Raw genomic sequence first — 21,118 nt, forward strand, 5'->3', positions numbered from 1 at the left:
AAAATAAGATGGAAAAGTTTATAATTCATATTTTATAATTCTCAAATTTCTACTTAATTTATTCCTATAGTTATATGTGTGCAATTACAAAATTTTAAGGATTTTTTCCCCCTCAAAGATCACTCTTGTCTCCTTCATTCTTTCCCTCTACTATTTTCTAATGGAGCTTTAAAAAAATGTGTTGCCTAAAACTATTGAGATCTATTTCATAATTTTGTATTAATCTCTTTGGGAAAATATATTATTTTTACCTTAGAAATGTGTTGTTTTCTATGTGCATTCACGTTGATGTTTTTAATTATGCAGGTACTAACACAGTTCTTCATTTATTCATTCTGAAAATATTTTGGAGCACCCACTGTGCTAGAGACTGATTATATTATATACCTTCTTCCTTTTCAGATGCTCCAAAGTTGAGTGTAGTTCAGAGTGAACTCTTGGTTGCCTTGGGGGACACAACAGTTATGGAATGTCAAACCACTGGTGTTCCCTCGCCTCAGGTCAAGTGGTTTAAAGGTACATTTGTTAAATTTATCTGTTTCATTTTGCTTTTTTTTAAAAAATGATTTGTTAAAAGTTTGTTTTGGTGTGAGACTTAGCAGCACCATAAAAATGTGTTTATGACCTCAGTGGTGACTGGAGCTCAAAGTTTTGAACTCTTAAGTTTCAGCACTTCACATCTGGTATAGATTATAGAACCGTGAAAATTAAAGACGGAAAAGTTCTCTGCTAGTCCAGCTGAACATTCTCTTTGTTAGTTTAGGATTCCTTCCTGTATTGTAGCATATTCTCCAGAAATACCATAGTCAAGATTTAAAATATCCTCACAAATTTGAGTTTATTTTCTTTAGAGAAACAGAAGAGTGTGGTGGGAAGAATATTAGATTCAGGGTTAGGAGAATTGGTTACTACCTTTTAGAATCTCAGTTCCCTCACCAGTAAAATATGAATAACAACACATCACTTACTTCCCTAGGGTTCTTAGTTTCAAAGTAGATGTGTATAAAGTATCTTGTCATAATAAAGTGCTATATAAAAAGCAAGAATCTGCAATTATCATGATCATAGGATTATAGATGTAGATCTGAAAAGTTCCTGAGAGACCATCTAGTCCAATCTCCCCATTTTATAGGTAAGGAAATTGAAGTCCAATTAAATTATTTGGCCAAGATCATATAGTTAGTAAATAGCAGAGCTAAGATCTATGGAATTTCTCTGGCTACAAACCTAGTACATTTCCCATTCTATGCTGCATCTCTGATGGAACTTCATCCACCAAGGTAGATCATAACTCTTGGATATGGACTTATATCCATGAGTCCTTGTAGCTGAAAAAATTCACTATTTGTAGAAGAAAACTCCTGCTTTTAGTCTTTAGACTTATTTAGTCTAATCTTTAGATAATAGATATGCAGTTTGCTATGTGGAAGGCTCAGCTACATAGTAATACTTTTCTTTTTTGCTTTTTGGAGGGCAGATGGGGTTAAGTGACATGCCTAAAGTCACACAACTAGTAATTGTGTCAAGTGTCTGAGACCGGATTTGAATTCAGGTCCTCCTGACTCCAGGGCTGGAATTCTATTCACTGTGCCACCTAGCCAACCTCCCCCCCCCTTTTCTTGCCTTTTGGAGGGCAATTGGGGTTAAGTAACTTGCCCAAGGTTACATGGCTATTTTTTTGTGTGTGGGTGTTAAGTGTCTGAGGCCAGAACTGAACCTGAGTCCTCCTGACTCTGGGGCCGGTGCTTTACTCACTGCGCCACGTAGCCTCCCCTAACCACCCTTTTTTTCCATTAAACAAGTGTATCACTTGAAATTTCAAAGTCTTTTATGGGAAAAGAAAGGCATTTTATTATTGAGTTTATCATACATTGGTTGCTTTCGTACTCTAATTTATAACTTGTATTGTGCTACTTAAATTGTTAAGCCCATCACAGGCTATTAGAGATAAGAGACTTTAGACATTTTTTAGTCTAGGGTTCCTTAACCTGCGGTCTGTGACATTTAAAAAAGAAAAAATAAATTTGACAACTGCATTTCAATATAGATGGTTTGCTTTATTAATTTTAATGCATTAGTCTAAGAAGGGTTCTATAGATTTCACCAGTGGTTTTCCTGACATGAAAAAAACACCTCAAGAACTTCTGAGTTCATCTAATTCATTCATTTTATATACAAGTTAACTGAAGGCCAGAGAGGAGAATTAACATGTCTCCTGGTTACACAGAAAATTAGTGGCAGAGTCTAGTCCCTGGAACCTAGGTCTCTTGAGTAAGATGACTGGGTGGTCTTAACTCTATACTTTCTGTAATTGTATAATAGAATTACACTCCTTTGGCCCCTTTTTGGGATCCTGTGATGAGAGAACTGCTTGGAGGCAGGAACTCAAGTTCTGTCTTTCTCTAATGCTTATGGGAATAGTACTTCTTATTGTTTTAGTGCATCCATATATATGAGAAGGCAAAGTATCCTTACAAGCACTCTATGAAAAGATTACTGGTATTAGTATTTGTGAAATGTTTTGTAATCCTCAGATGAAAAATGTTAAGCAGTTCAAAGAATTATTGTTATTATTCTGTTTGTTATAGCCCAAACATTCCCATAGTAACAAGTTGATGTCATAACCATAAAATTATGAATTCACCTCGAGCCCTGGGAAACATGAAGTAAAAAGAAGAAAGTTTTCATCCAGAAAACAAACACATTTAATGATAGAAAAGGGCAACACTATTTCCTTTGTCCTGTGAATTAAATATTTATAATGGCATTTCCTCTGAAGGGAGAGCTTTTCTCTAATTGTTTTCACTAATTCAATTGGTTTCTCTCAGCACAAATTATTTTGTAATGACCAAAAATGTCTGAATAAATAATTGGAAAAATATTATAAATCTACTTTATATCCAAAAGAAACAATGTATAAAGGCTGTATTTTTTTTAAAAAGTAGGTTAATCCCTAATACACATTCAGAATTAAAAAAAACACATGAGGAAACTGATTTTATTGATTATTATATCTATAGCATTCACAATGAGTGTTCTTTAAGACAGCAAACTAAATTAGAGAAAAGTTATTGTGATTCTATCAAGCATCTACACAAAGTAATACATATGGCCAAGAAGTTTCTCCCAGATTACTGGCTGCTCTCTTAGGTAGTACTCTTGTATTTACTGTTTCCTAGAACCCTTCAGGTAATTGGATTCTACATTGCGCAGTGAGGATAGAAAAAAATGACAACAAAAGAGAACCTGAGAATAGTCCCATAGATACCTTTGGATAGATGTTCCATTTCTTCCTTTAGCCATAAGGAAGTTATTGGGTTTTTTTCTTCCATCAACTCTTCTCCAGAAAATTCTAATTGAATAGTTTATTGGAAAAAAAAGTATCTTTTTTATTTCAGTCAGACAAGCAATGACATGTTCCAGAATTACAGATTATCCACCAAGCACTCAGCTTCTTTATTCTAGGACATGAAAAAATTAGACATGGTCCAAAAGGAAATCAGGGAGATGTTTAAAATGTTGCAAAAATGGACCTCTGAGGAGACATTAAAGTAACTGAGTTTATTTAACTAGGTTACTCTTGTGACTTTGAGTTAGGTGAAGGGTTCTGTATAAAGGAAGATGACCAGCTGTTCTCCCTATCCACTAAGGTCAGAACTAAGCATAGGCTACAAAATTAGGGGCTTAATCAAATGAAGGAATAAGCACTATAAATAGGCAAATTTTGAGTCCCTGCGATAAGTCCAAAGAAAAGTTTTAAATTACTCTCCTGACATCGTGTTAAATGGTGGATTAAATGATCATAAGGTGAAAATTTCTGAAGTAAAAGGAACACCAGAGATCATGGAGGCCAGTGGTCTCATTTTAGAGATGAAGAAAGTTATCTTTACTTTATTTCTATTACTGTGATTATGTATTGCTTCTAGAATTCGTATCTAGAATTTCTTGTGAAAAGTTTCTGAAGTAGTTTGATATATTCTTTCTCATAAAAACAAAGGAAGGAGAGAAAGAATATATACATGTCTGACCTGTATGTAGTAAACTGAATTACTTTCAGTGAAATTCAACTTTCTGATGCATGTTGCTGTGTTTCATTACTGCTACATTTTAGAATTTTAATTTGTGGGGGGAAAACAACTCAGCAAAAATCTTTATTTAATCCTGTTATGACCAAATTCAACTACAGAGGAAAGAAGTAAGAGACAAAAAATAAAAAAAAACAATGTACCAAGACCAAATATTTTAAGACTTGATGAATAGCAAGGTCACACTCCATCCTCCCATGGTGGGAGGAAAGTTTATGTCAACATCATCTGCTTTTATTTACGATAATTTCTCAGAGGCTCATAGACACTGCTTTATTTGCTTCTTCCCGTTTTCTCATGGTATGTAGTAGCAAACTCAAGAGGATGATTACTTTTTTGGAATGCTGAAAAATACTTAGTTTGGGCACTAACAGCTGTTTCTAATGTAATTTCTTTTTATTTGAGGCTCTTTTAGAAAAAGAAATCTGCCCATTGCTTTACGTCTGTTGAATAATGTTCCATTTGGTGACCTGAAGAATCACTAGAGTTGTCCCTTTGCCATTTGGAAGCTGAGCCAGTTCTTTTCATGGTATCCAGAACTTCAGTATATGGGTCCTTTGTGTAGCTGCAAGGAATGTCTACATTTCTAGAACACATTAGGAAGCTATACTTCAGATTATAAACTTAGTGTTTCAAGAAACCTTAGCATCTAGTCTAAACCCCTCATTTTATAAATGAGAAAATTAAGACCCATGGTGGTGACATATTCAAGGTCACAGAGAAGACAATTCACAAACAATTCTTGAAAACATTGACCCTCAGAGACCTATATCTACCCTTTCACTTCCCCATCCCATCCTCCCATTATATTTGGTTGAGCTCAGGAAAGGTATTGCCACATAGATTGAGAGCTCACCATGCCAATGGAGGATTCTTTAACAAACAAAAGAGAATACACTTCTCCTGCCTTTGATCCATGAAGTACTATAGTTCTTGCCCACAATGTATATCCAGCACCTTCCCTGAAATTTAATTATGTCCCTTTAAGACACACACATATGAGAGAACCTATATTTTCATGGTCTGTGTAAGCAGGTGAGGCTGCCACAAAATTGTGAATAGAGTTAAGTTAGCCTCTGAACCAAGAAAAGTGTTCAAGTTGAGCCTCTGGAGTATGCTGGTTATATGATTGTCGGCAAGCCCTTTGACTTCTCAGTGCTTGAGTTAAACATTTTTTTTGAGACAACTTGCCCAAGGTCATACAGCTAATAAAGGTCTGAGCTTGGATTTGAATTCAGGTCCTTCTGATTTCAGGGCCGGTATTCTATCCACTGTGCCCCTAACTGCCTCTAGTTAAATCTTTATGAGAAGAAGCATAAGTGGAATAAGTTTGTTTTTCTTCCTGGGGTTCCTGATGCCAGTGAAATCATAGATTCAGTTAGTCTTCAGTTGACAAAAGTATTGGAATCTAAAAATGGTTGGTGGGAACTGAGAATGAATATTCCTACAGAAACAACATGTTGAAGGGTGTCTGGAGTCGTAAAAAAAACCCTTCTTAAACAATAATATATCTGAACATTATATATTTATAGTAAACAAGTAATAGAAATATTCATTATGGTATTTGAGCCAAGTACAAATCCCTGGCCTTAAAAAAATTAAAAATAAAAACAAATAGGGTTGGCTAGGTGGTGCGGTGAATAGAGTACTGGCCCTGGAGTCAGGAGGACCTGAGTTCAAATCTGGCCTCAGATACTTACCAAAAAAACTAGCCATGTGACCTTGGGCAAGTCAACCCCAATTGCCCTCAAAAAAGCAAAGAAAAAAATAACCCCAACCAAATCCCTAGCTTTAACAACTTCTAGAAGTAGCAATTGGTACTACATAAGGCAGAAGAAAACAGATGAAATGAAGGGAAATTGTCTAGCTTTTACCAACCCCAAGGTGGTAGAAAAGAAAATGGCATTTTTCTTCTGATTGGGGTTTGTGAAGTCAGCAGCTTTTTACTTAAATTTTTTTGGGACCGGTGACTCTATTCCTTAACTACTGTATCTCAGTTTATAGATTTTTGATTATAGGATTAGGTAATCCTGTAGAAATATAGTTTGAAAAACTAACTCATGGATATTGATTTTATTTTTCCCAAAAAAATACTTTAGCAGCTTCAGTCTTGAAAATGAATTTCAACAATCTTATAATAAAATTATTCAATATTATTTTATTCAGTATGTTTCAGAGTAAATAATATTGAGAAAAATTATAGGGAATATACATTTTTAAAATTTCCTTTCTTTTATTTCAATTTAGGTGATCTTGAATTGAGAGCTTCAGCATTTCTCCATATTGACTCACAACGGGGCACTCTGAAAATTCAAGAGACCCAAGATTTGGATGCTGGCGATTATACTTGTGTAGCTATCAATGAAGCTGGACGAGCAACTGGCCACATAACTTTGGATGTTGGCTGTAAGCATGACAAACATTTCTGTAGAGGATGGGTAGATTTTTATCCTCTTTTCTCTGGTTATTGATATTTTAGTATCAGCAAGAATCAAAACTTTTCAATGTTCAATTAAATTCAAATGACCAAATATAATTGGCTACCAAACTGGAACTTTTGTGTCAAGGAAGAGTTATGATTTCCATTGCTGAGATTTGATCTGTTATAGATAAATAATGATCATTTTAAATCAGAGATGTTTAGAATTGTTGCCATCAAAAGTCATCCTCTATGACACTGAACTTGAAAAGATATATGTCTGGATATTGGAATTTAGAGTAAGATTTGAGGTTCTACTTTGGAGATACTAGATGTAATACTGGTTATTCATCGGTAACTTGGTCTCTTAATTTTCACAAATCTTTTATTGCGCTTTGGTTCTAAGAATGATTTTCTAACCACTCACTAATGCCATCTCCCAATGCATAGTGCAAGGTCCCCTAATGTTGTGGTAGGAACTTGGTGGTAGCCAAAAAGATCTGCACCTGTTCTTCTAAGAACTAAAAACAATATCTAAACTGTATCTTGGTCACGTGCTCATTAACTTAAATGCATACGTAGATGCCTATCCTTAAGAGTATTACAGCAGTTTTCTCAGTCCTAGATATCTTGCACCAAAAGGAATAAATTGAATCTTTTTTAAGGTTTAAAAAAACCTTTACCAAATTATGGTTGACTTTATGAATTATTAGTAGGGTGTGTACTTTGTCTTATCATAGAAAAATACAAAGAATGTACAGGAAAGGGAAGTGAAGAGAAGGGAAAGGGAGAGAGCAAAGGGAAGCAAAGGAAGAGAAGTAAGAAGAGGGGAAGGAAGGATAAAGAAGGGAAAAGGGAAAGATGTCTGAGAAGAGGAATGGAGGAAAGGGAAAAAGAGGGCCAGAAAAATAAGGGAATGGAAAGGGAAGAAAAGGAAGAAAGGGGAAAATAAGGGAAGGGGAGTGGAAAGAAAAAGGAAAGGCACTTCCCTTGTGAAATTTACCATTGAATCACTAATTCCAATTGCTTTAGCCTTACTCCCAGGTAAATAGAATCTGTAGTTAATTTCTATTCCATTTATCAACCACTTCTGAGGTTTGCCCTCATTCTCCACTGTCACCTCCAGTTTTTAATGGAGAGAATAGATCTCTTCTTAAGCATAACATGGCAGCCAAAGGTATGGCAGGAAGTGAAAGAAAGGAAAAACATAGTAGCAGATAACCCTTATCATTCTCTCTGAATTTCTGATTCCTTTATATATATACCCAGAGATTGCTTCCATTCTCAATGTCCTAGATGTGCCTTGGTATGCCCTACTTTACACAAAAGTACTAGTATTAGATGAATCCTGTGTGAGATTTCTGAGAAATTTTTCTTTCCAGTATTTACTTACACACTTTAAACATTAACAGGTAATGTAGAAATATGAAATTAATGCTATAGTACTTAGAATTAATAATACATAAGGATCACTAGTTTTTTTTTCTTGCATTTAAGAGAACTTAATTAGACCTAACCAGAAAGATCCCATGAAATACTGAGTGTCAAGACTGAAGTAGTACATAAATGGTCTTCATTTGCATGCCAGAGTCATTTGGCTTCCTAACCAAATTATTTAAATTTCAGTATTTTGTGACTTGAAAGAAGAACATGCATTTAGGTATATTACTGTGGCTATCTTTTTAAGCTCTCCAATTACCAGTTTTATGCCTCTATTTCTTTATGATCATGACACCAAATTATATTTTAAAATTTTAATGTAATTCTTGGTTGCTTACTTCTTGTGGTCAACTTCTTCTCTTTTTATTTTTTTCCTATCTATATACCCCACCACCACCCCATGACTGTAGCTTTAATTTGTAGCCATTTCAGGTCAACAGGGAAAGTTACCAATAATTTTTATTCTTCTGAAAAAAAGAACTAGTAGATTATGAAGTCATTCTGAGGAAAGGAATATGACTACATCAAACACAAAGTTAGACCTGGCAGAGATTTTACTTGCAGCATTCTGCACTGCCCTGGATTTCATTCTGAGGTTATGGTTTAGTGTTTTGTGGTCTAGTACATTCAAAGCAATATGCTAAGCCCCTTGAGGAAGGGCAAAGTCTTATATATCAATCTGTTTGTCTCATGTGATGTAATTGTTGCCATAGTATCTATTTTAATTATAATTAGAATAAACAAAAGAAAAAAGTGGTATAAGGCAAGATCAAAGTCCCTCTTCCAGTAATCTCACTATTTCATTTAAAAAATATTATTCATATGCCACCTCTCTTGGTTATTAACCAGTATTAATGACTTAAACCTATGGGGTCTTTAAAGAACATATGATCCTTTTTTAAAGTGCTACTATAGATATTTTACTATTGTTGGGATTTTTTTTGCTTTTTTTTTTGGAAGGGGGAGGGCAGGGCAATTGGGGTTAAGTGACTTGCCCAAGATCGCATGGCTAGCTAGTTTTAAATGTCTGAGGTTGGATTTGAACTCAGGTCCTTCTGATTCTAGGGCCAGTGCTCTATTCACTGCACCACCTAGTTGCCCCCATATGATCCTTTTTTAAAGGGGCAGGGGAATCATAACTGCAATAACTTGTCATTACTGAATACTATCTTAAGTGAATTGTAGTAGATAATCCATTGAATGGTGAGTTTAGGTAATGCCTCTGTTTGTTAATAATTTAAATAGTCATCTTACTTAACCTTTTTGTGAGTAAACATGTGTATATCTTCCAGAAATGTACTACTACTCAACTCTCTAACTCTCTTTCCTTTGAATACTTACTTTTGGGGGGAACTTCCCTTGTGAAATTTACCATTGAATCACTAATTCCAATTGTATTAGCCTTACTCCCAGGTAAATAGGATCTGCTCAATCTTGTGAAACCACAAATATTTTGTTGTTGTTTTTCCATCATTTCAGTTGTGTCTTATGTTTCATGACCCAATTTGTGGTATTTTTGGCAAAGATACTAGAGTGGTTTGCCATTTCCTTCTCTAGCTCATTTTACAAATGAGAAAACTGGGACAAACAGGGTTAAGGTGACTTGCACAGGTTCACACATTTAGTGAGGGTTCATTTGAATTCTGGTCTTCCTGACTCCAAAACGGGTGTTTTATCCACTCAGCCACACATTTAAAACAACAACCACAAAAACTAACTTAAAAAAAAACCTCCCATAGCTTTTTAAATTTGTTTCATTGGGGTTTTTTTTGGAGTTACTCAGATAATTAAGAGGAAAGCAGGTCCTTCTTAACCTGATTTTTGCAAATTGGTCATCTCCATTACCCAATTTCACTGAGTATTTGAGAACCCTCTTCATTTTGTAATGAATAGAACTGTGAGCAAAGTAGTTTATGTATTGTGGGGAGGATCATTTAATAGGATCACAGAATTTCAAGGTTAGAAGAGACCTCAGTGACTATATACTTTAACCCATCCCTGAAAAAACCCCACTATAACATACCCTAAAAGTGGTCATCTGGCCTTTGCTTGTAGACCTCCTGTGAGTGGGAACTCACTATTTCTCATGGAAAAAAGTAGCTGCCTCTGGTTAGATTCCAAATGCCATTTTTTTTATTAAGGAAGATGCTCTATACAATATCTGGCCTCAGGTAACCTATTCCCCTTTTGGACTGCTCTTATAGTTGGGAAGTTTTCCCCCGACATCAAGCCTAAATGTGTTTCTTTGAAACTTCTGCTGCTTACTCCTAGTTCTGCCCTCTGGGAAGAGAGTAAGTCTAATCCTTCTTTTACATGACAGTTTTTCATTAGGAATATCTCATATCTTCCACTTCACAATCTACCCCTTTGGCAATTACAACAATGTTAAAGAAAATTCTATTTCCGGTATTATATGAAGAATGCTTCTGTTATGACATGAATCAAGGGCCAAAGTTACTTTGCTTTAGTGAGGACCTAGTAAGAGTATTGCTGTCCTAGGCAGAGTAGTCTTAGTTTTTAGCGCACTTTGTAATAATTTATTTGATTTATAAGGGCAAAATACTCATTATAAAAATTTGTTATAAATTTCTTTGTTTTATCGAGAAAGAAGAGAAATAGTCCCTAATTTTTATATAGAAACAGAATTAGGAATATGTGAAAAGTACAGGAAGAAACAGTAGTAGATGAGGAGACAAAGGAAGGAAGTCCCCACCTCCCAGCTCCCAATGGAGACATTCACACTGTTAGGAATTGTCCTTGTTTGACATCCCTACACTCCCCAGTCCAGCCACATTAACCTATTTATTGTCTCTATAAGACAGTAAAAGCCTGTTTTGTGATTACCAAGTTGATAAGTAATTTGATTGCTTTTACCAAGACAATAACACCTGTAATATTTACCTCATAGGGTTATTATGAGAAACAAATGAGAAAATATATGAGGTTCTTTTAAACATTTAATTGCCACCTGTGTGTCAGCTGTCATTATTTTCCAGCTTGGCTTTCTTCCCTGTTTCTATGATTCACTATTGCTCATGGTGCTGATGTGACAATAAAATGGATTATAATTAAAATAGTTCATTACCACGAAACTTCCCAGACCTCTGGTTTCTGACTCTCCCTCGTATCTAGGTTTTCACTCTGTCCCCATAATATATCTGTCTGCAGTCCCACATGACACCTACTAAGTTTCTGCATTTCTTTTTTATGACCCTGAAAAAGTTAACCTGTCCTAGAACTAGTATAGTGCACAGAATAAGTTTGGCTAACTGAATGGCCATTTCAGAGAAAGGTAGAAGATTAACTCTTGGTTTGAGGGACTGAATGTTTGTAAAGCTACTTTATTTTGCCAGTCTTATTCTTTTTGGAGAGTTTAATCCCCACATCAATAGGTTGAGATAAAGCTAAATACAGAAACACATATAGACACAAAAAATACATGCATACACATACACTGCTTTGAATATATTATCAAACTACAGTGGATATTTTGTATTAAGGGCACATATTCTGGATTCAGTTAAAAAGGTGTTGGGAACATGAAAGTCTACAAAATTCACACCTTTATTGGCAGAGTGCCTTGCTTTTGTATTTTTCCATCTAGTAGAAAAAGCATTGCTAAAGAAGCCTGCACCTACACACACACAACCACACATACACACTCACACACAGCCACAAAGCCAACTTGTGGGTTAATGTTTTAAAATCACAAAATCCTGATAACAAGTATTTATTAAGTGCATTTAATGTATAAGGTACCCTGCAGGGCCCTATGGTGATAATAAAGTTGTGCAAGAAATAGTCCTGAGAGGAAGGTAGCATTCTTGATACAATATACCAAGAAATTATAAATTAAAACTCTCCAGAACTCTTACAATCAGAGGATAAAGTGAAAATAGAATTCACACATCACCTCCTTTAAAGAATTCCAATAATGAAAACTCCTGGGAATGTCATAATCAAAATCCAGAGCCTCTAGATAAAAGAAAAAATACAAGTAGCCAAAAAAAATCAGGGAGACACAGGAAGGATCACATGAGATTTGACAACTGCCATATTAAATAAAAGGAGAACATGGAATCCAATATTCCAAAAAGCAATAAGTAATGACTGCCCCCCCCCTCAAATAAACCATCGGGCAAAACTAAGTATAATTCTATCAGAACTGGAGGCAATGGAGGGGAAAGAACCTTTAATAAAATAGAGAATTTCTGAGCATATTTACCCAAAGGTCAAAACTGTGTAGATATTTGAAATGGAAATGTAGGACCCAAGAGAAATATAGGAACACACATTTTATTTAATTAGAAGAAAATCTATTGGATAAATTATTTATGTGCTAATTGAGAGATAAGAAACAAATGTTTTCTGCTAATATGTATGTTTTTAAAGGTCACAGAAAAAGTTAAACATGGTAGAGGACCTTTGGAGGGTTTTGCTCCATTTGAATACCATTAAAAGACAAAAATTTGGAACAGAAGACTATATTTATTGGGGGGGGAGGGGAGTCATGACTGCAAATCACTAAATACTGTCTTAAGTGAATCTGTAGTAGATGCTCAATTGAATGGCTTTGTTGTTAGTAATTTAAATAGTAATTGTAATTAATAGTAATAGTAATTGTATTTAACTTCTAAGAAACAACCTCCTACTATAGAAATCCTTTCCTGATTCCCATCACCCAGTAGCTAGTACATTATTTCTCCAAACTACCTTATCCTTTTGTATGTATTATGCATATATATGTGCATGTTGTTTCCTTTATTAGATGTATGCTTCATGAAGGAAATTACTTCACCTGTGTCTTTGTACCCTCAGTGCTTAGCTCTGTGCCTAGTTAAAGTACAGATGTGCTTGATGAATTCTTGTTGATAGATGTAATAGTAATGTAATTTGATCCCTTTGTATTGGCAAAGGTAACAGGTACTTAGCACTTAGTAATTAATCAAGCCTCAGTTAAAGAAACAGAAGGTATGAATCCCTGTTGCTGAAGTAACAGGAAGGGGTTGGCTGAAACAGGAAGCTAATGCTGTGTGTATATAAGGAGAAGACCCTGCTCGGTCAGCAAGATCTTCCTGGAGCCAGGTGCTGGAGGCAGAAGCTGCTGCTGTTGGAGAGGCTGAAAAGGAAAGGCCCCCAGAAGCTGGAGGGAATGATTTTGATTTGGAGAACCTGGATGAAGTGATTTTGATTCTGGAAACCAGCTGAATTTCTGCTGTGTCTGAGGGCCAGTCAGAGCTGAGGGCCAGCTGGAGCTGCTGAGGCTGTTGAGGATTTCTGAGGGCCAGCCAGAGCTGCCGAAGACTGAGGAAGCATGACTGTGATGCTGGTACTTTGTATGAATCTGTTGGTGTCTTTGTTAAGCCTTGTCTTCCCAGGAACAGAGACTGTGCAGGATATAAGCTAGATTGGACACTGTGAGCTCCAATGTAAAGCAGGAACTGCATGGAGAACTGGACAAAGACCTGGCAGGTGTCTGCCTTTGAACCCAGGTGACAGTTGGGTGGAGGATCTGTGTATTTTCTGATGATTGAATAGTGAATGATTGAGTTGATTGATTGACTAAATGATTGTACTAAGTGAATGATGACTGAATAAGTAATTGATTTGTAACTTAGTGTGTCCCAAGAGTGGAGAACTTTGACTATTGTATTTTGTGTCCCTTAAGGAGGCAAGCCTCTTTAAGGATGATTGAATGATTGCGTTACTAGATGATTGTTCTTTGTTCAAAACTTTGTGACCCCTGTGGTGGAAACTATGTGGCCATCTTAGTGATAAGTTGTTGTGAATGCTGTATTTTGATTTTCTGTGATAAGTTGTAATATTGTGAATGCTGTATCTTGATTTTCTGTGAATGTTTTGCCTTGATTTGTTATTGAATAGAGTGTTCACTATACTGTGTAATCAGAACTTTAAAAGCTGTTCACAGTAGCATTCCTCTGGAAAGCTGCTCATGCTTGGCATTACAATAGCTTGATTGGATCCTATACTTGATTTCAAAATATCAGCTTCATAAGTCTGAGTTGGAGAAGGGAGAGTTAGATAGTAATTCATTAGAAAATGATCTGGGGATTTTGGTGGACTGCAGGTTCAACAGAAGCATATAACATGACATAGCCCCCAAAATTTATGCATGAAATACTGTGCATTTTCACCTGGAGTCTTCATTTCTACTTCACAGCTTATTTGTCACATGATCCTGGGAAGTTTGCTGTTTATTCTATGCTTATCTCAAAATCTTGGGAGAACCGACACTTTTACTCAGAATTCTTAAATTTATGCAATTGGCAATGACATTTGACCCCTTAACATATATTCCTTTGCTCTTTACCAAAGAAACACCCTATTGTCATCTTCTTATTCCCCAAGTTACCAAAATATATGCTTCATAATCTATAATGCTAAGTATTTCACGTATTATTGCTGATGAACTTTCTCTAACATATTGGTTACTCCACTTAGTTGATCTTGCAGAATGCACTCCCTCCATGCTTGTTACTCCTTTTCTGAATTGGTCAAGGTGTATCTGCTGTATCCCTCTCCTGTATTCCTTGCATTTTGCTTATTGGAATCCTAGGGAAAAGCCTAGTGCGCACCTTGTTCCTGGTGCAGGAGCTTCAACTCATTTGTTAGTTACATAAGATTCTAGTCAAAATGACATCTGTAACATACTTCTTAACTATATAAATACTTGTTAATTAATGTACTAATGCTCTTTATCCTTTTTCAACTCTCTTTCTAGGATGTCCAGAATTAACTTTTCCCTTTTCAGTGAATGTCACACTCTGTTATTCTTATTCATATTAATGATTCTCAAACTTGGGTCTTTCTTTGAAACCCAAATGTGAAAGGGGTATTTCTGTTTTGAGAAATGAACAGGATTCAGAGTAGGCATAAGATTTTTATGCTACAAACTGATAATTTGTTATAATACAGTTTATTTTAAATGAAAAATTTGTTAATGAAGTCATTTTAACTTAAATTCTACTCAAAAAGGTAATTTAGTATTTTTATAAGGTTCTATGGAATGAATGGCAAAGAGAGAACATTACAGTATTAATTAACAAGTAATATAATCCTTTGAAGAAAGGGTCCTTGATTTAAGGTGTCACATTACTAATCTATATTATTCTGAAGATTACAATTTAACTTTTAACTTATAAGATAAGGATAGCAATATTTACTTTTTCTGTGTGCAGGACTTGTGACTAAATAGATAAATACATCTGGAAAAATTACAAATATAAATTTAGTTAACAGACTAAATAAGAACATATTCATTAAATGGTGCTTCATATTGCACTATTTCTCTATTTTTAATAAACTTATCTTAATTTCTTTCAGCTTCACCAAATTTTATACAGGAACCTAGTGATATATCCATGGAAATCGGTTCAAATGTGACATTACCTTGCTATGTTCAGGGATACCCGGAACCAAAAGTCAAATGGCGAAGGCTGGACAACATGCCACTTTTCTCAAGGTCCTTTGCAGTTAGTTCCATCAGTCAACTAAGAACAGGATCCCTCTCTATTATCAGTAGGTTAAATTAAATAAATTTGCATATCTACATACACATTCATATAAGTATATGTGCTTAAAATATGTGGTTTATGCAGATTTTTAAACTATATCAGAAAGTTAAAGGGTACAGGACACAACTAATAAGTAATATTTTGTTGATATTGCAATTTATCATCACCATGTTGAATTAACCATCAACTCCTAGGAAGGTATTTGACATTTTTATGCATCTGAATTTGTTATAGCAGTAACAAGTGGATCGATGAGTTTCATCCTACTAGTCAGCTTTAAACTAATTGGGTTAGAAAAGCATAAAGCATTATTGAAAATTACTTCATTTAACTTTTATTTTCACTAGGTGATATGCATTAAGTTATAGATAAGCATTCTGAAAACCAGTGTGGAAACCTTGCATTATGGACTGTGGCTATCCAAAGAAAAAATAGCCTGTTGTAAACTCTCTGATGATCCACATAATAATTTTCATGGCATCAGAAATTCATATATTTTAAGCATTTATTAAAATCCATTCCATTTTTCAACAAGTACTTGAAAGTTAACAGTAAGAAGGTAAAATGTTTGGATTACTTGCTAATTTTTTCACTTTTTATATATTTCAGGGGAGAGCAAAATAAGGTCAGAGGGCCAAATCTGCCCTAGCACTTGAACTAAGAATTTCTTTTTACATTTTAAAATGCAGTATCACTTTGTTTAAAAATACAAAAAAAATATTTTAGGCAGAGGGCTATGCAGTGGGGATGGATTTGACCCCCTGGATATAGTTTGCTGACCCCTGATAAAGATATTTTGGTATTACCCTGCCTATAATTAAGAACTAAGGATTTTCCGGAGCCCTCTGTGAGCTACCCAAATCCAAAAGTAAAGTGAGTTAAATCAATCAACAAATATTTCCTGAGTCGACTGCATGCCATGGTAGATGTGAAAGAAATATGTGTCAGAGTTCCTGCTCTCAAAAACACTTGTAGTCTATTTGAAGAGATAAAATTGATGTACATGATATGATTAAAGAAAAATTAAGTGCTAAAACTATGTGGTGCTGACTATAGTAGAAATTTAGTGAAAAGGTAGTCAAAATATGGACTAGTCAGGGACTAGTCTTCATAGGAGAGGTAGAATTTGAGCTGACTTTGATTTCAGTTCAGTGAAGGAAAAAACATCCTAAGAATTGGTGTTATCCAAAAGTGAAATACCCTGTCTCTGCAGTTAGTGCATATCTTCTTATTGAAGGTCTTCAAGCAAAAGTTGTTTTAACTATGTGTGGAGGATATTAAAGCTGAAATACATTTTGAAGTTTGGATTGAATTAGGAAGCCACTTAAGGTTCCTTCCAACTCTCCAATAAGACGATTCTGTCATTTCATGAAGTGAAGGATAATGTTTACAAAGTCCTGGTGGAGAAAGGAGAAAGGAAGGGGGGCAGAACACCAGCAAGCAGGACCTACCTACCACACCACCTGCGGTGACCACCAAGCAGGTAGTCCTGTCTAGAATGAAGTATGTGTGTTTTAAAAAAAAAAAGTGGGAAATTTGTTTGAAAATGGAAGGTAAAATCAGATTATAGAGGGTCTCAGAGTAGTATGGACTTAATGTGATGGGCAGTAAGGAGCCATTATAGGACCTTGAGCAGTAGAATAATAGCATGATGAAAGTGGTTTTTATGGATTTTATAAGGCAAAACTTATTGCCAAAAAGAAATCACATAACTCCAGGCAAAACATTATGAATATCTAGAGAGAGGTAGTAATAAAAATAATTATGAGGAAGGAATAAATTTTATTAACATTGGGATTTGGTGACTGATTGGGCATATGTTAGAAAGAAGAGGGAAGAATCCAAAGATAAGTCCAAACAAACTGTGTAGCCTCAGACACTAGATAAGCAGCAATATCACTAACAAAATGAAATCATTGGAAGGAGAATTAAATTTAAATTAATTTCCAATAATATTTCTTTTGTTTTTTCAGCAGTTATTTCAAGAGTCAATCTAAATATTTTTAAAATTATCTCAAAGTTCATATTATATAGAGTAATTAATAAGATGATTGATTGAAATTTTCCCCTTCTTCTAGATATTTTTATTTTGAATAATAGATGTGGACTAGGTTTACCATGTATGCTGTTCGAGTGATGCTCATGAAAGAATAGAGATATGGTAGAACTTAAGCATTTTGAATTCTAAGAAGTGGGCTGCTATATTTCCTATGCAAGTCTTACCAAAATAGTAAAATTGAATTAAATATTTTGGTATTTAGGAATAGCTTTGTAAAAATCTCTTCCTTTCTATTTTAGATTTGTGGGCCAGTGATAAAGGAACTTATGTTTGTGAAGCTGAGAACCAGTTTGGAAAGATCCAGGCACAGGCAACCATAACAGTGACAGGACTTGGTGAGAAGACTCTGGTGATCATTCCAATAACAGGGCATCTCTGAATTTTCAGAACAGCCTCTATTCTTTGTACAAACAATCCACTTCTGTATCTTTTACATGTTAATGGCAATACTTCATTCCTGTTATGATGAGATATATCCCTGGGCTCATCTTTCTTTTTTATAGAAAGATTTTGTTTCCTTATTTCATAGAACATTGGCACTACAGCAACAGTGAGAGCAAATCCTCTCATTTAACCCAGCGGTTAGATAGTAACTTTGTCCCTGGCTTAAGATTTGAATCCATTCACTTCGGATATACAACTAAATGCTCAAGGTGTTAAGTATACAGTCAGGCAGTTGCTTAAACAGCAGCACAGGGATACATAATGTGTGTGCTGCCCTGCAACCTCCCATTTTCTGCAAAGGAACACTCAGTAGATAACCCTGAGTAGAGGTGATCCCACATGAGGGTGGAAGTTTCCAGCAGAGAGTTGGCAATCTGAGGCTGGAGCTTGGAGAAGGTATCAAAGATGAGCATATAAAAGTAAGAGTTATGTGCACAGTGGCTATGATTTATGTCTTTGAAGTGGAGAGAGAGTGAGTCAGAAAGAGAGACAGAGACAGAATCAGAGAGGGAGAGAGAGACACTAAGGCAGAGCCCTGAAGGATACTTACTTAGGGCAGCCGGGTGGCATAGAGTGTTGGCCCTGACATCAGGAAAATCTTGAGTTCCAATTTGTCCTTCAACACTTACTAGTGATGTAATATTGAACAAGTCACTTAAACTCTCTTTGCCTCAGTTTCCTCAAATATAAATTGGGGATGATAACAATAGCACCTACCTCCCAAGGTTATTGGGAGATAATCTGTGTAAAAGGCCTGGCACATAGTAGGTGCTATGTAAATGTTTGCTATCATCGTTATTTTCAGTCCTTGGTCATTTCATATCTTCTCACAGCTTCAACTATTTGCTCTATATAGATGGCTTTGAAATTCACACTACATACATGCATGCATATGTATTCCAAACTCCCTATCACAATTCAGGTTCTCTGAACCAGGAATCTTTTTAGATGTTAAAGTGAACAAGAAAACTAAGCTGGAACAACCATCAAAGTGATTAGCCTAAATAATGAAAAGTGATTGACTCTAACTGGACAATTTATCCTTCCTCAGAATCCCACTTCCAGTTTTTTTTAAGTGTTCATTGTAATTGCACCTATTTACTATCACACTAACTAGATTGTGAATTCTACAAGGACAGGGGCATGTCTCATTTAATCTTAACATATCTCCTCACTCAGCATCTAGAAAAATGCTCTGCACATATTAGGTGCATAACAATTTAATATAATTTTTACTTTGATAAATAACATTGCTCATTGCCTGTTCCTTGGATATGATACTTTGGTTCTCTTCTCTACTTTTACCAAAATGCTAGTATTCTCATTGAACATGCAGAATCTCTTATTTACTCTTTATTATTAAGCTTTATTCCTAATATTTCTTCCAAAAATGAAGACTTTTAAATAAAATTTAAGGTTTCTATTCCTCATAGTCATGTTAGTCATTATGCAAGGCTTTGGATTCTTTTAAAAACTCACCAATTGTATTTTGTCATTACTTTGGCAAGTATGTATGTGTTCTGGGAGAAAGAGAAGTTTAGTAAGAAGACTTGAGTTTTAGTTATTTTGTTCTTATGGTAGATACCAGATAGACAGCTAGGTGCCTCAGTGCCTTGGAGTGCTGGACTTGGAGTCAAGAAGACCCGAGTTTGAATCCTGCCTCAAATATTTTTACTCTATTATGTAATATTGGGCAAGTCAAATAACTTTGCAGTGCCTCAGTTTCATTGTCTGTAAAATGGAGCTGACAATAGCACCTGTCTTGCAGAGTTGTTGTGAAAATCAGAAGGTGTGTAGCATTTTGCAAACTTTAAAGCACTATGTTAATGATAGCTTTCAGATAGGTTATAGGTAGTTTGTTGTTATGGATGAGGCCTAATTAAATGTACCAAATTCTCTCTTGCATTCAGTTGCTCCACTTATTGGAATCAGCCCTGCTGTAGCCAATGTAATTGAAGGACAGCAGCTTACTTTGCCTTGCATCTTGTTGGCTGGAAATCCCATTCCAGAACGTCGATGGCTGAAGAACTCAGCTGTGGTAAGAGTATTTTTTGAAGAATTAAAAGATACATGATAAATATATTATAAATTATATTTGGCAAGTTACCAAAAAACATTAGCAAGAGAACATGTTTTAGCAAAGTGTTGGGATTTGGGTTGGGAGATGGAGAGTACAAACAGGTCATTGAGGAAGAAAATTTGTCCCTCACATAGTTGTTATAAGATTGAATATGCTGAATCTCACCACTGATTTTTGTTCTTTTGAGAGAGACAAAGAGACAGATATAGAGAGACAGAGAAACACTATCTCGCTAACAAAATTAAAACACTAATGTCTCACATCAGCACAGTATGAAATTCAGTAGACTTCTGTAAAGCCTCTACCAATGCTTTGTGTATTGCCCATTCTTTGTAAGTAACTTCAGCTATTATCATCACAAAATAAGATTATAGGATTAGATCACAAGATTAGATCAGGAAGGAACAGTAGAAGCCATCTGGTCCAGTAACCTCATTTTATAAATGAAGAAGCCAAAACCCAAAGAATTTCACTGATTTCCCTAAGATCAAAGAGGTGGTATATGATAGAAACAAAATTTGAACTCGGATCCCCTAACTCCAAAGTGAGTATGAACCACAATTACTCTCAAAGGCATACTTACTTTGATTACAAACCATTTTTCAAATAACAATCCCAGGATTGCTGAAAGTACTTCACTGTACACATTATTAATGTGAAACAGTGTTGGTTTCTCTTTTTTTCCCCTTTTTCTGGCATTTATTTAGTATTTAATTTTTCCCCAGTTACATGTAAACAACAATTTTTAACATTTGTTTTTAAACTTTTAGTTCCAAATTCTCTCCCTTCCTCCCTCCCCAACTCCATTCATTGAGAAGTCAAGCAATTCCACATAGGTTATATATGTGTAGTCATGCAAAACACTTCCATAATAGTCATGTTGTGAAAGAAAACAGATTTTTTTAAAAACTCAAGAAAAAATAAAGTGAAGAAAGAAAAAAATGCTTCAATCTGTAGTCAGACACCATCAATTCTTTCTATGGGGATGGGTAGCATTTTTCATCCTAAATCGTTTAGGGTTGTCACAGGTCTTTGTATTGCTGAAAATAGCTAACT

The 21,118-nt window shown here is 35.2% G+C and overlaps 1 protein-coding gene across 1 annotated transcript in view; it reads left to right on the forward strand.

The window, feature by feature from the left end:
* The window catches only part of HMCN1 (hemicentin 1), a 514,591-nt gene that overhangs the window by 242,531 nt on the left and 250,942 nt on the right, over positions 1-21,118 (forward strand). Inside the window, exons 14-18 of the mRNA XM_069074427.1 lie at positions 403-516; positions 6,333-6,491; positions 15,289-15,483; positions 17,778-17,873; positions 19,893-20,020. Of these exons, the coding sequence (XP_068930528.1) occupies positions 403-516; positions 6,333-6,491; positions 15,289-15,483; positions 17,778-17,873; positions 19,893-20,020 (692 nt within the window). The remainder of the gene's footprint in view (positions 1-402; positions 517-6,332; positions 6,492-15,288; positions 15,484-17,777; positions 17,874-19,892; positions 20,021-21,118) is intronic.

Source organism: Petaurus breviceps, unplaced genomic scaffold (assembly GCF_028583685.1).
Source record: "Petaurus breviceps papuanus isolate PSGF00001 unplaced genomic scaffold, PetGlider_PUasm1.0 90895, whole genome shotgun sequence".
NCBI lineage: Eukaryota > Metazoa > Chordata > Mammalia > Diprotodontia > Petauridae > Petaurus > Petaurus breviceps.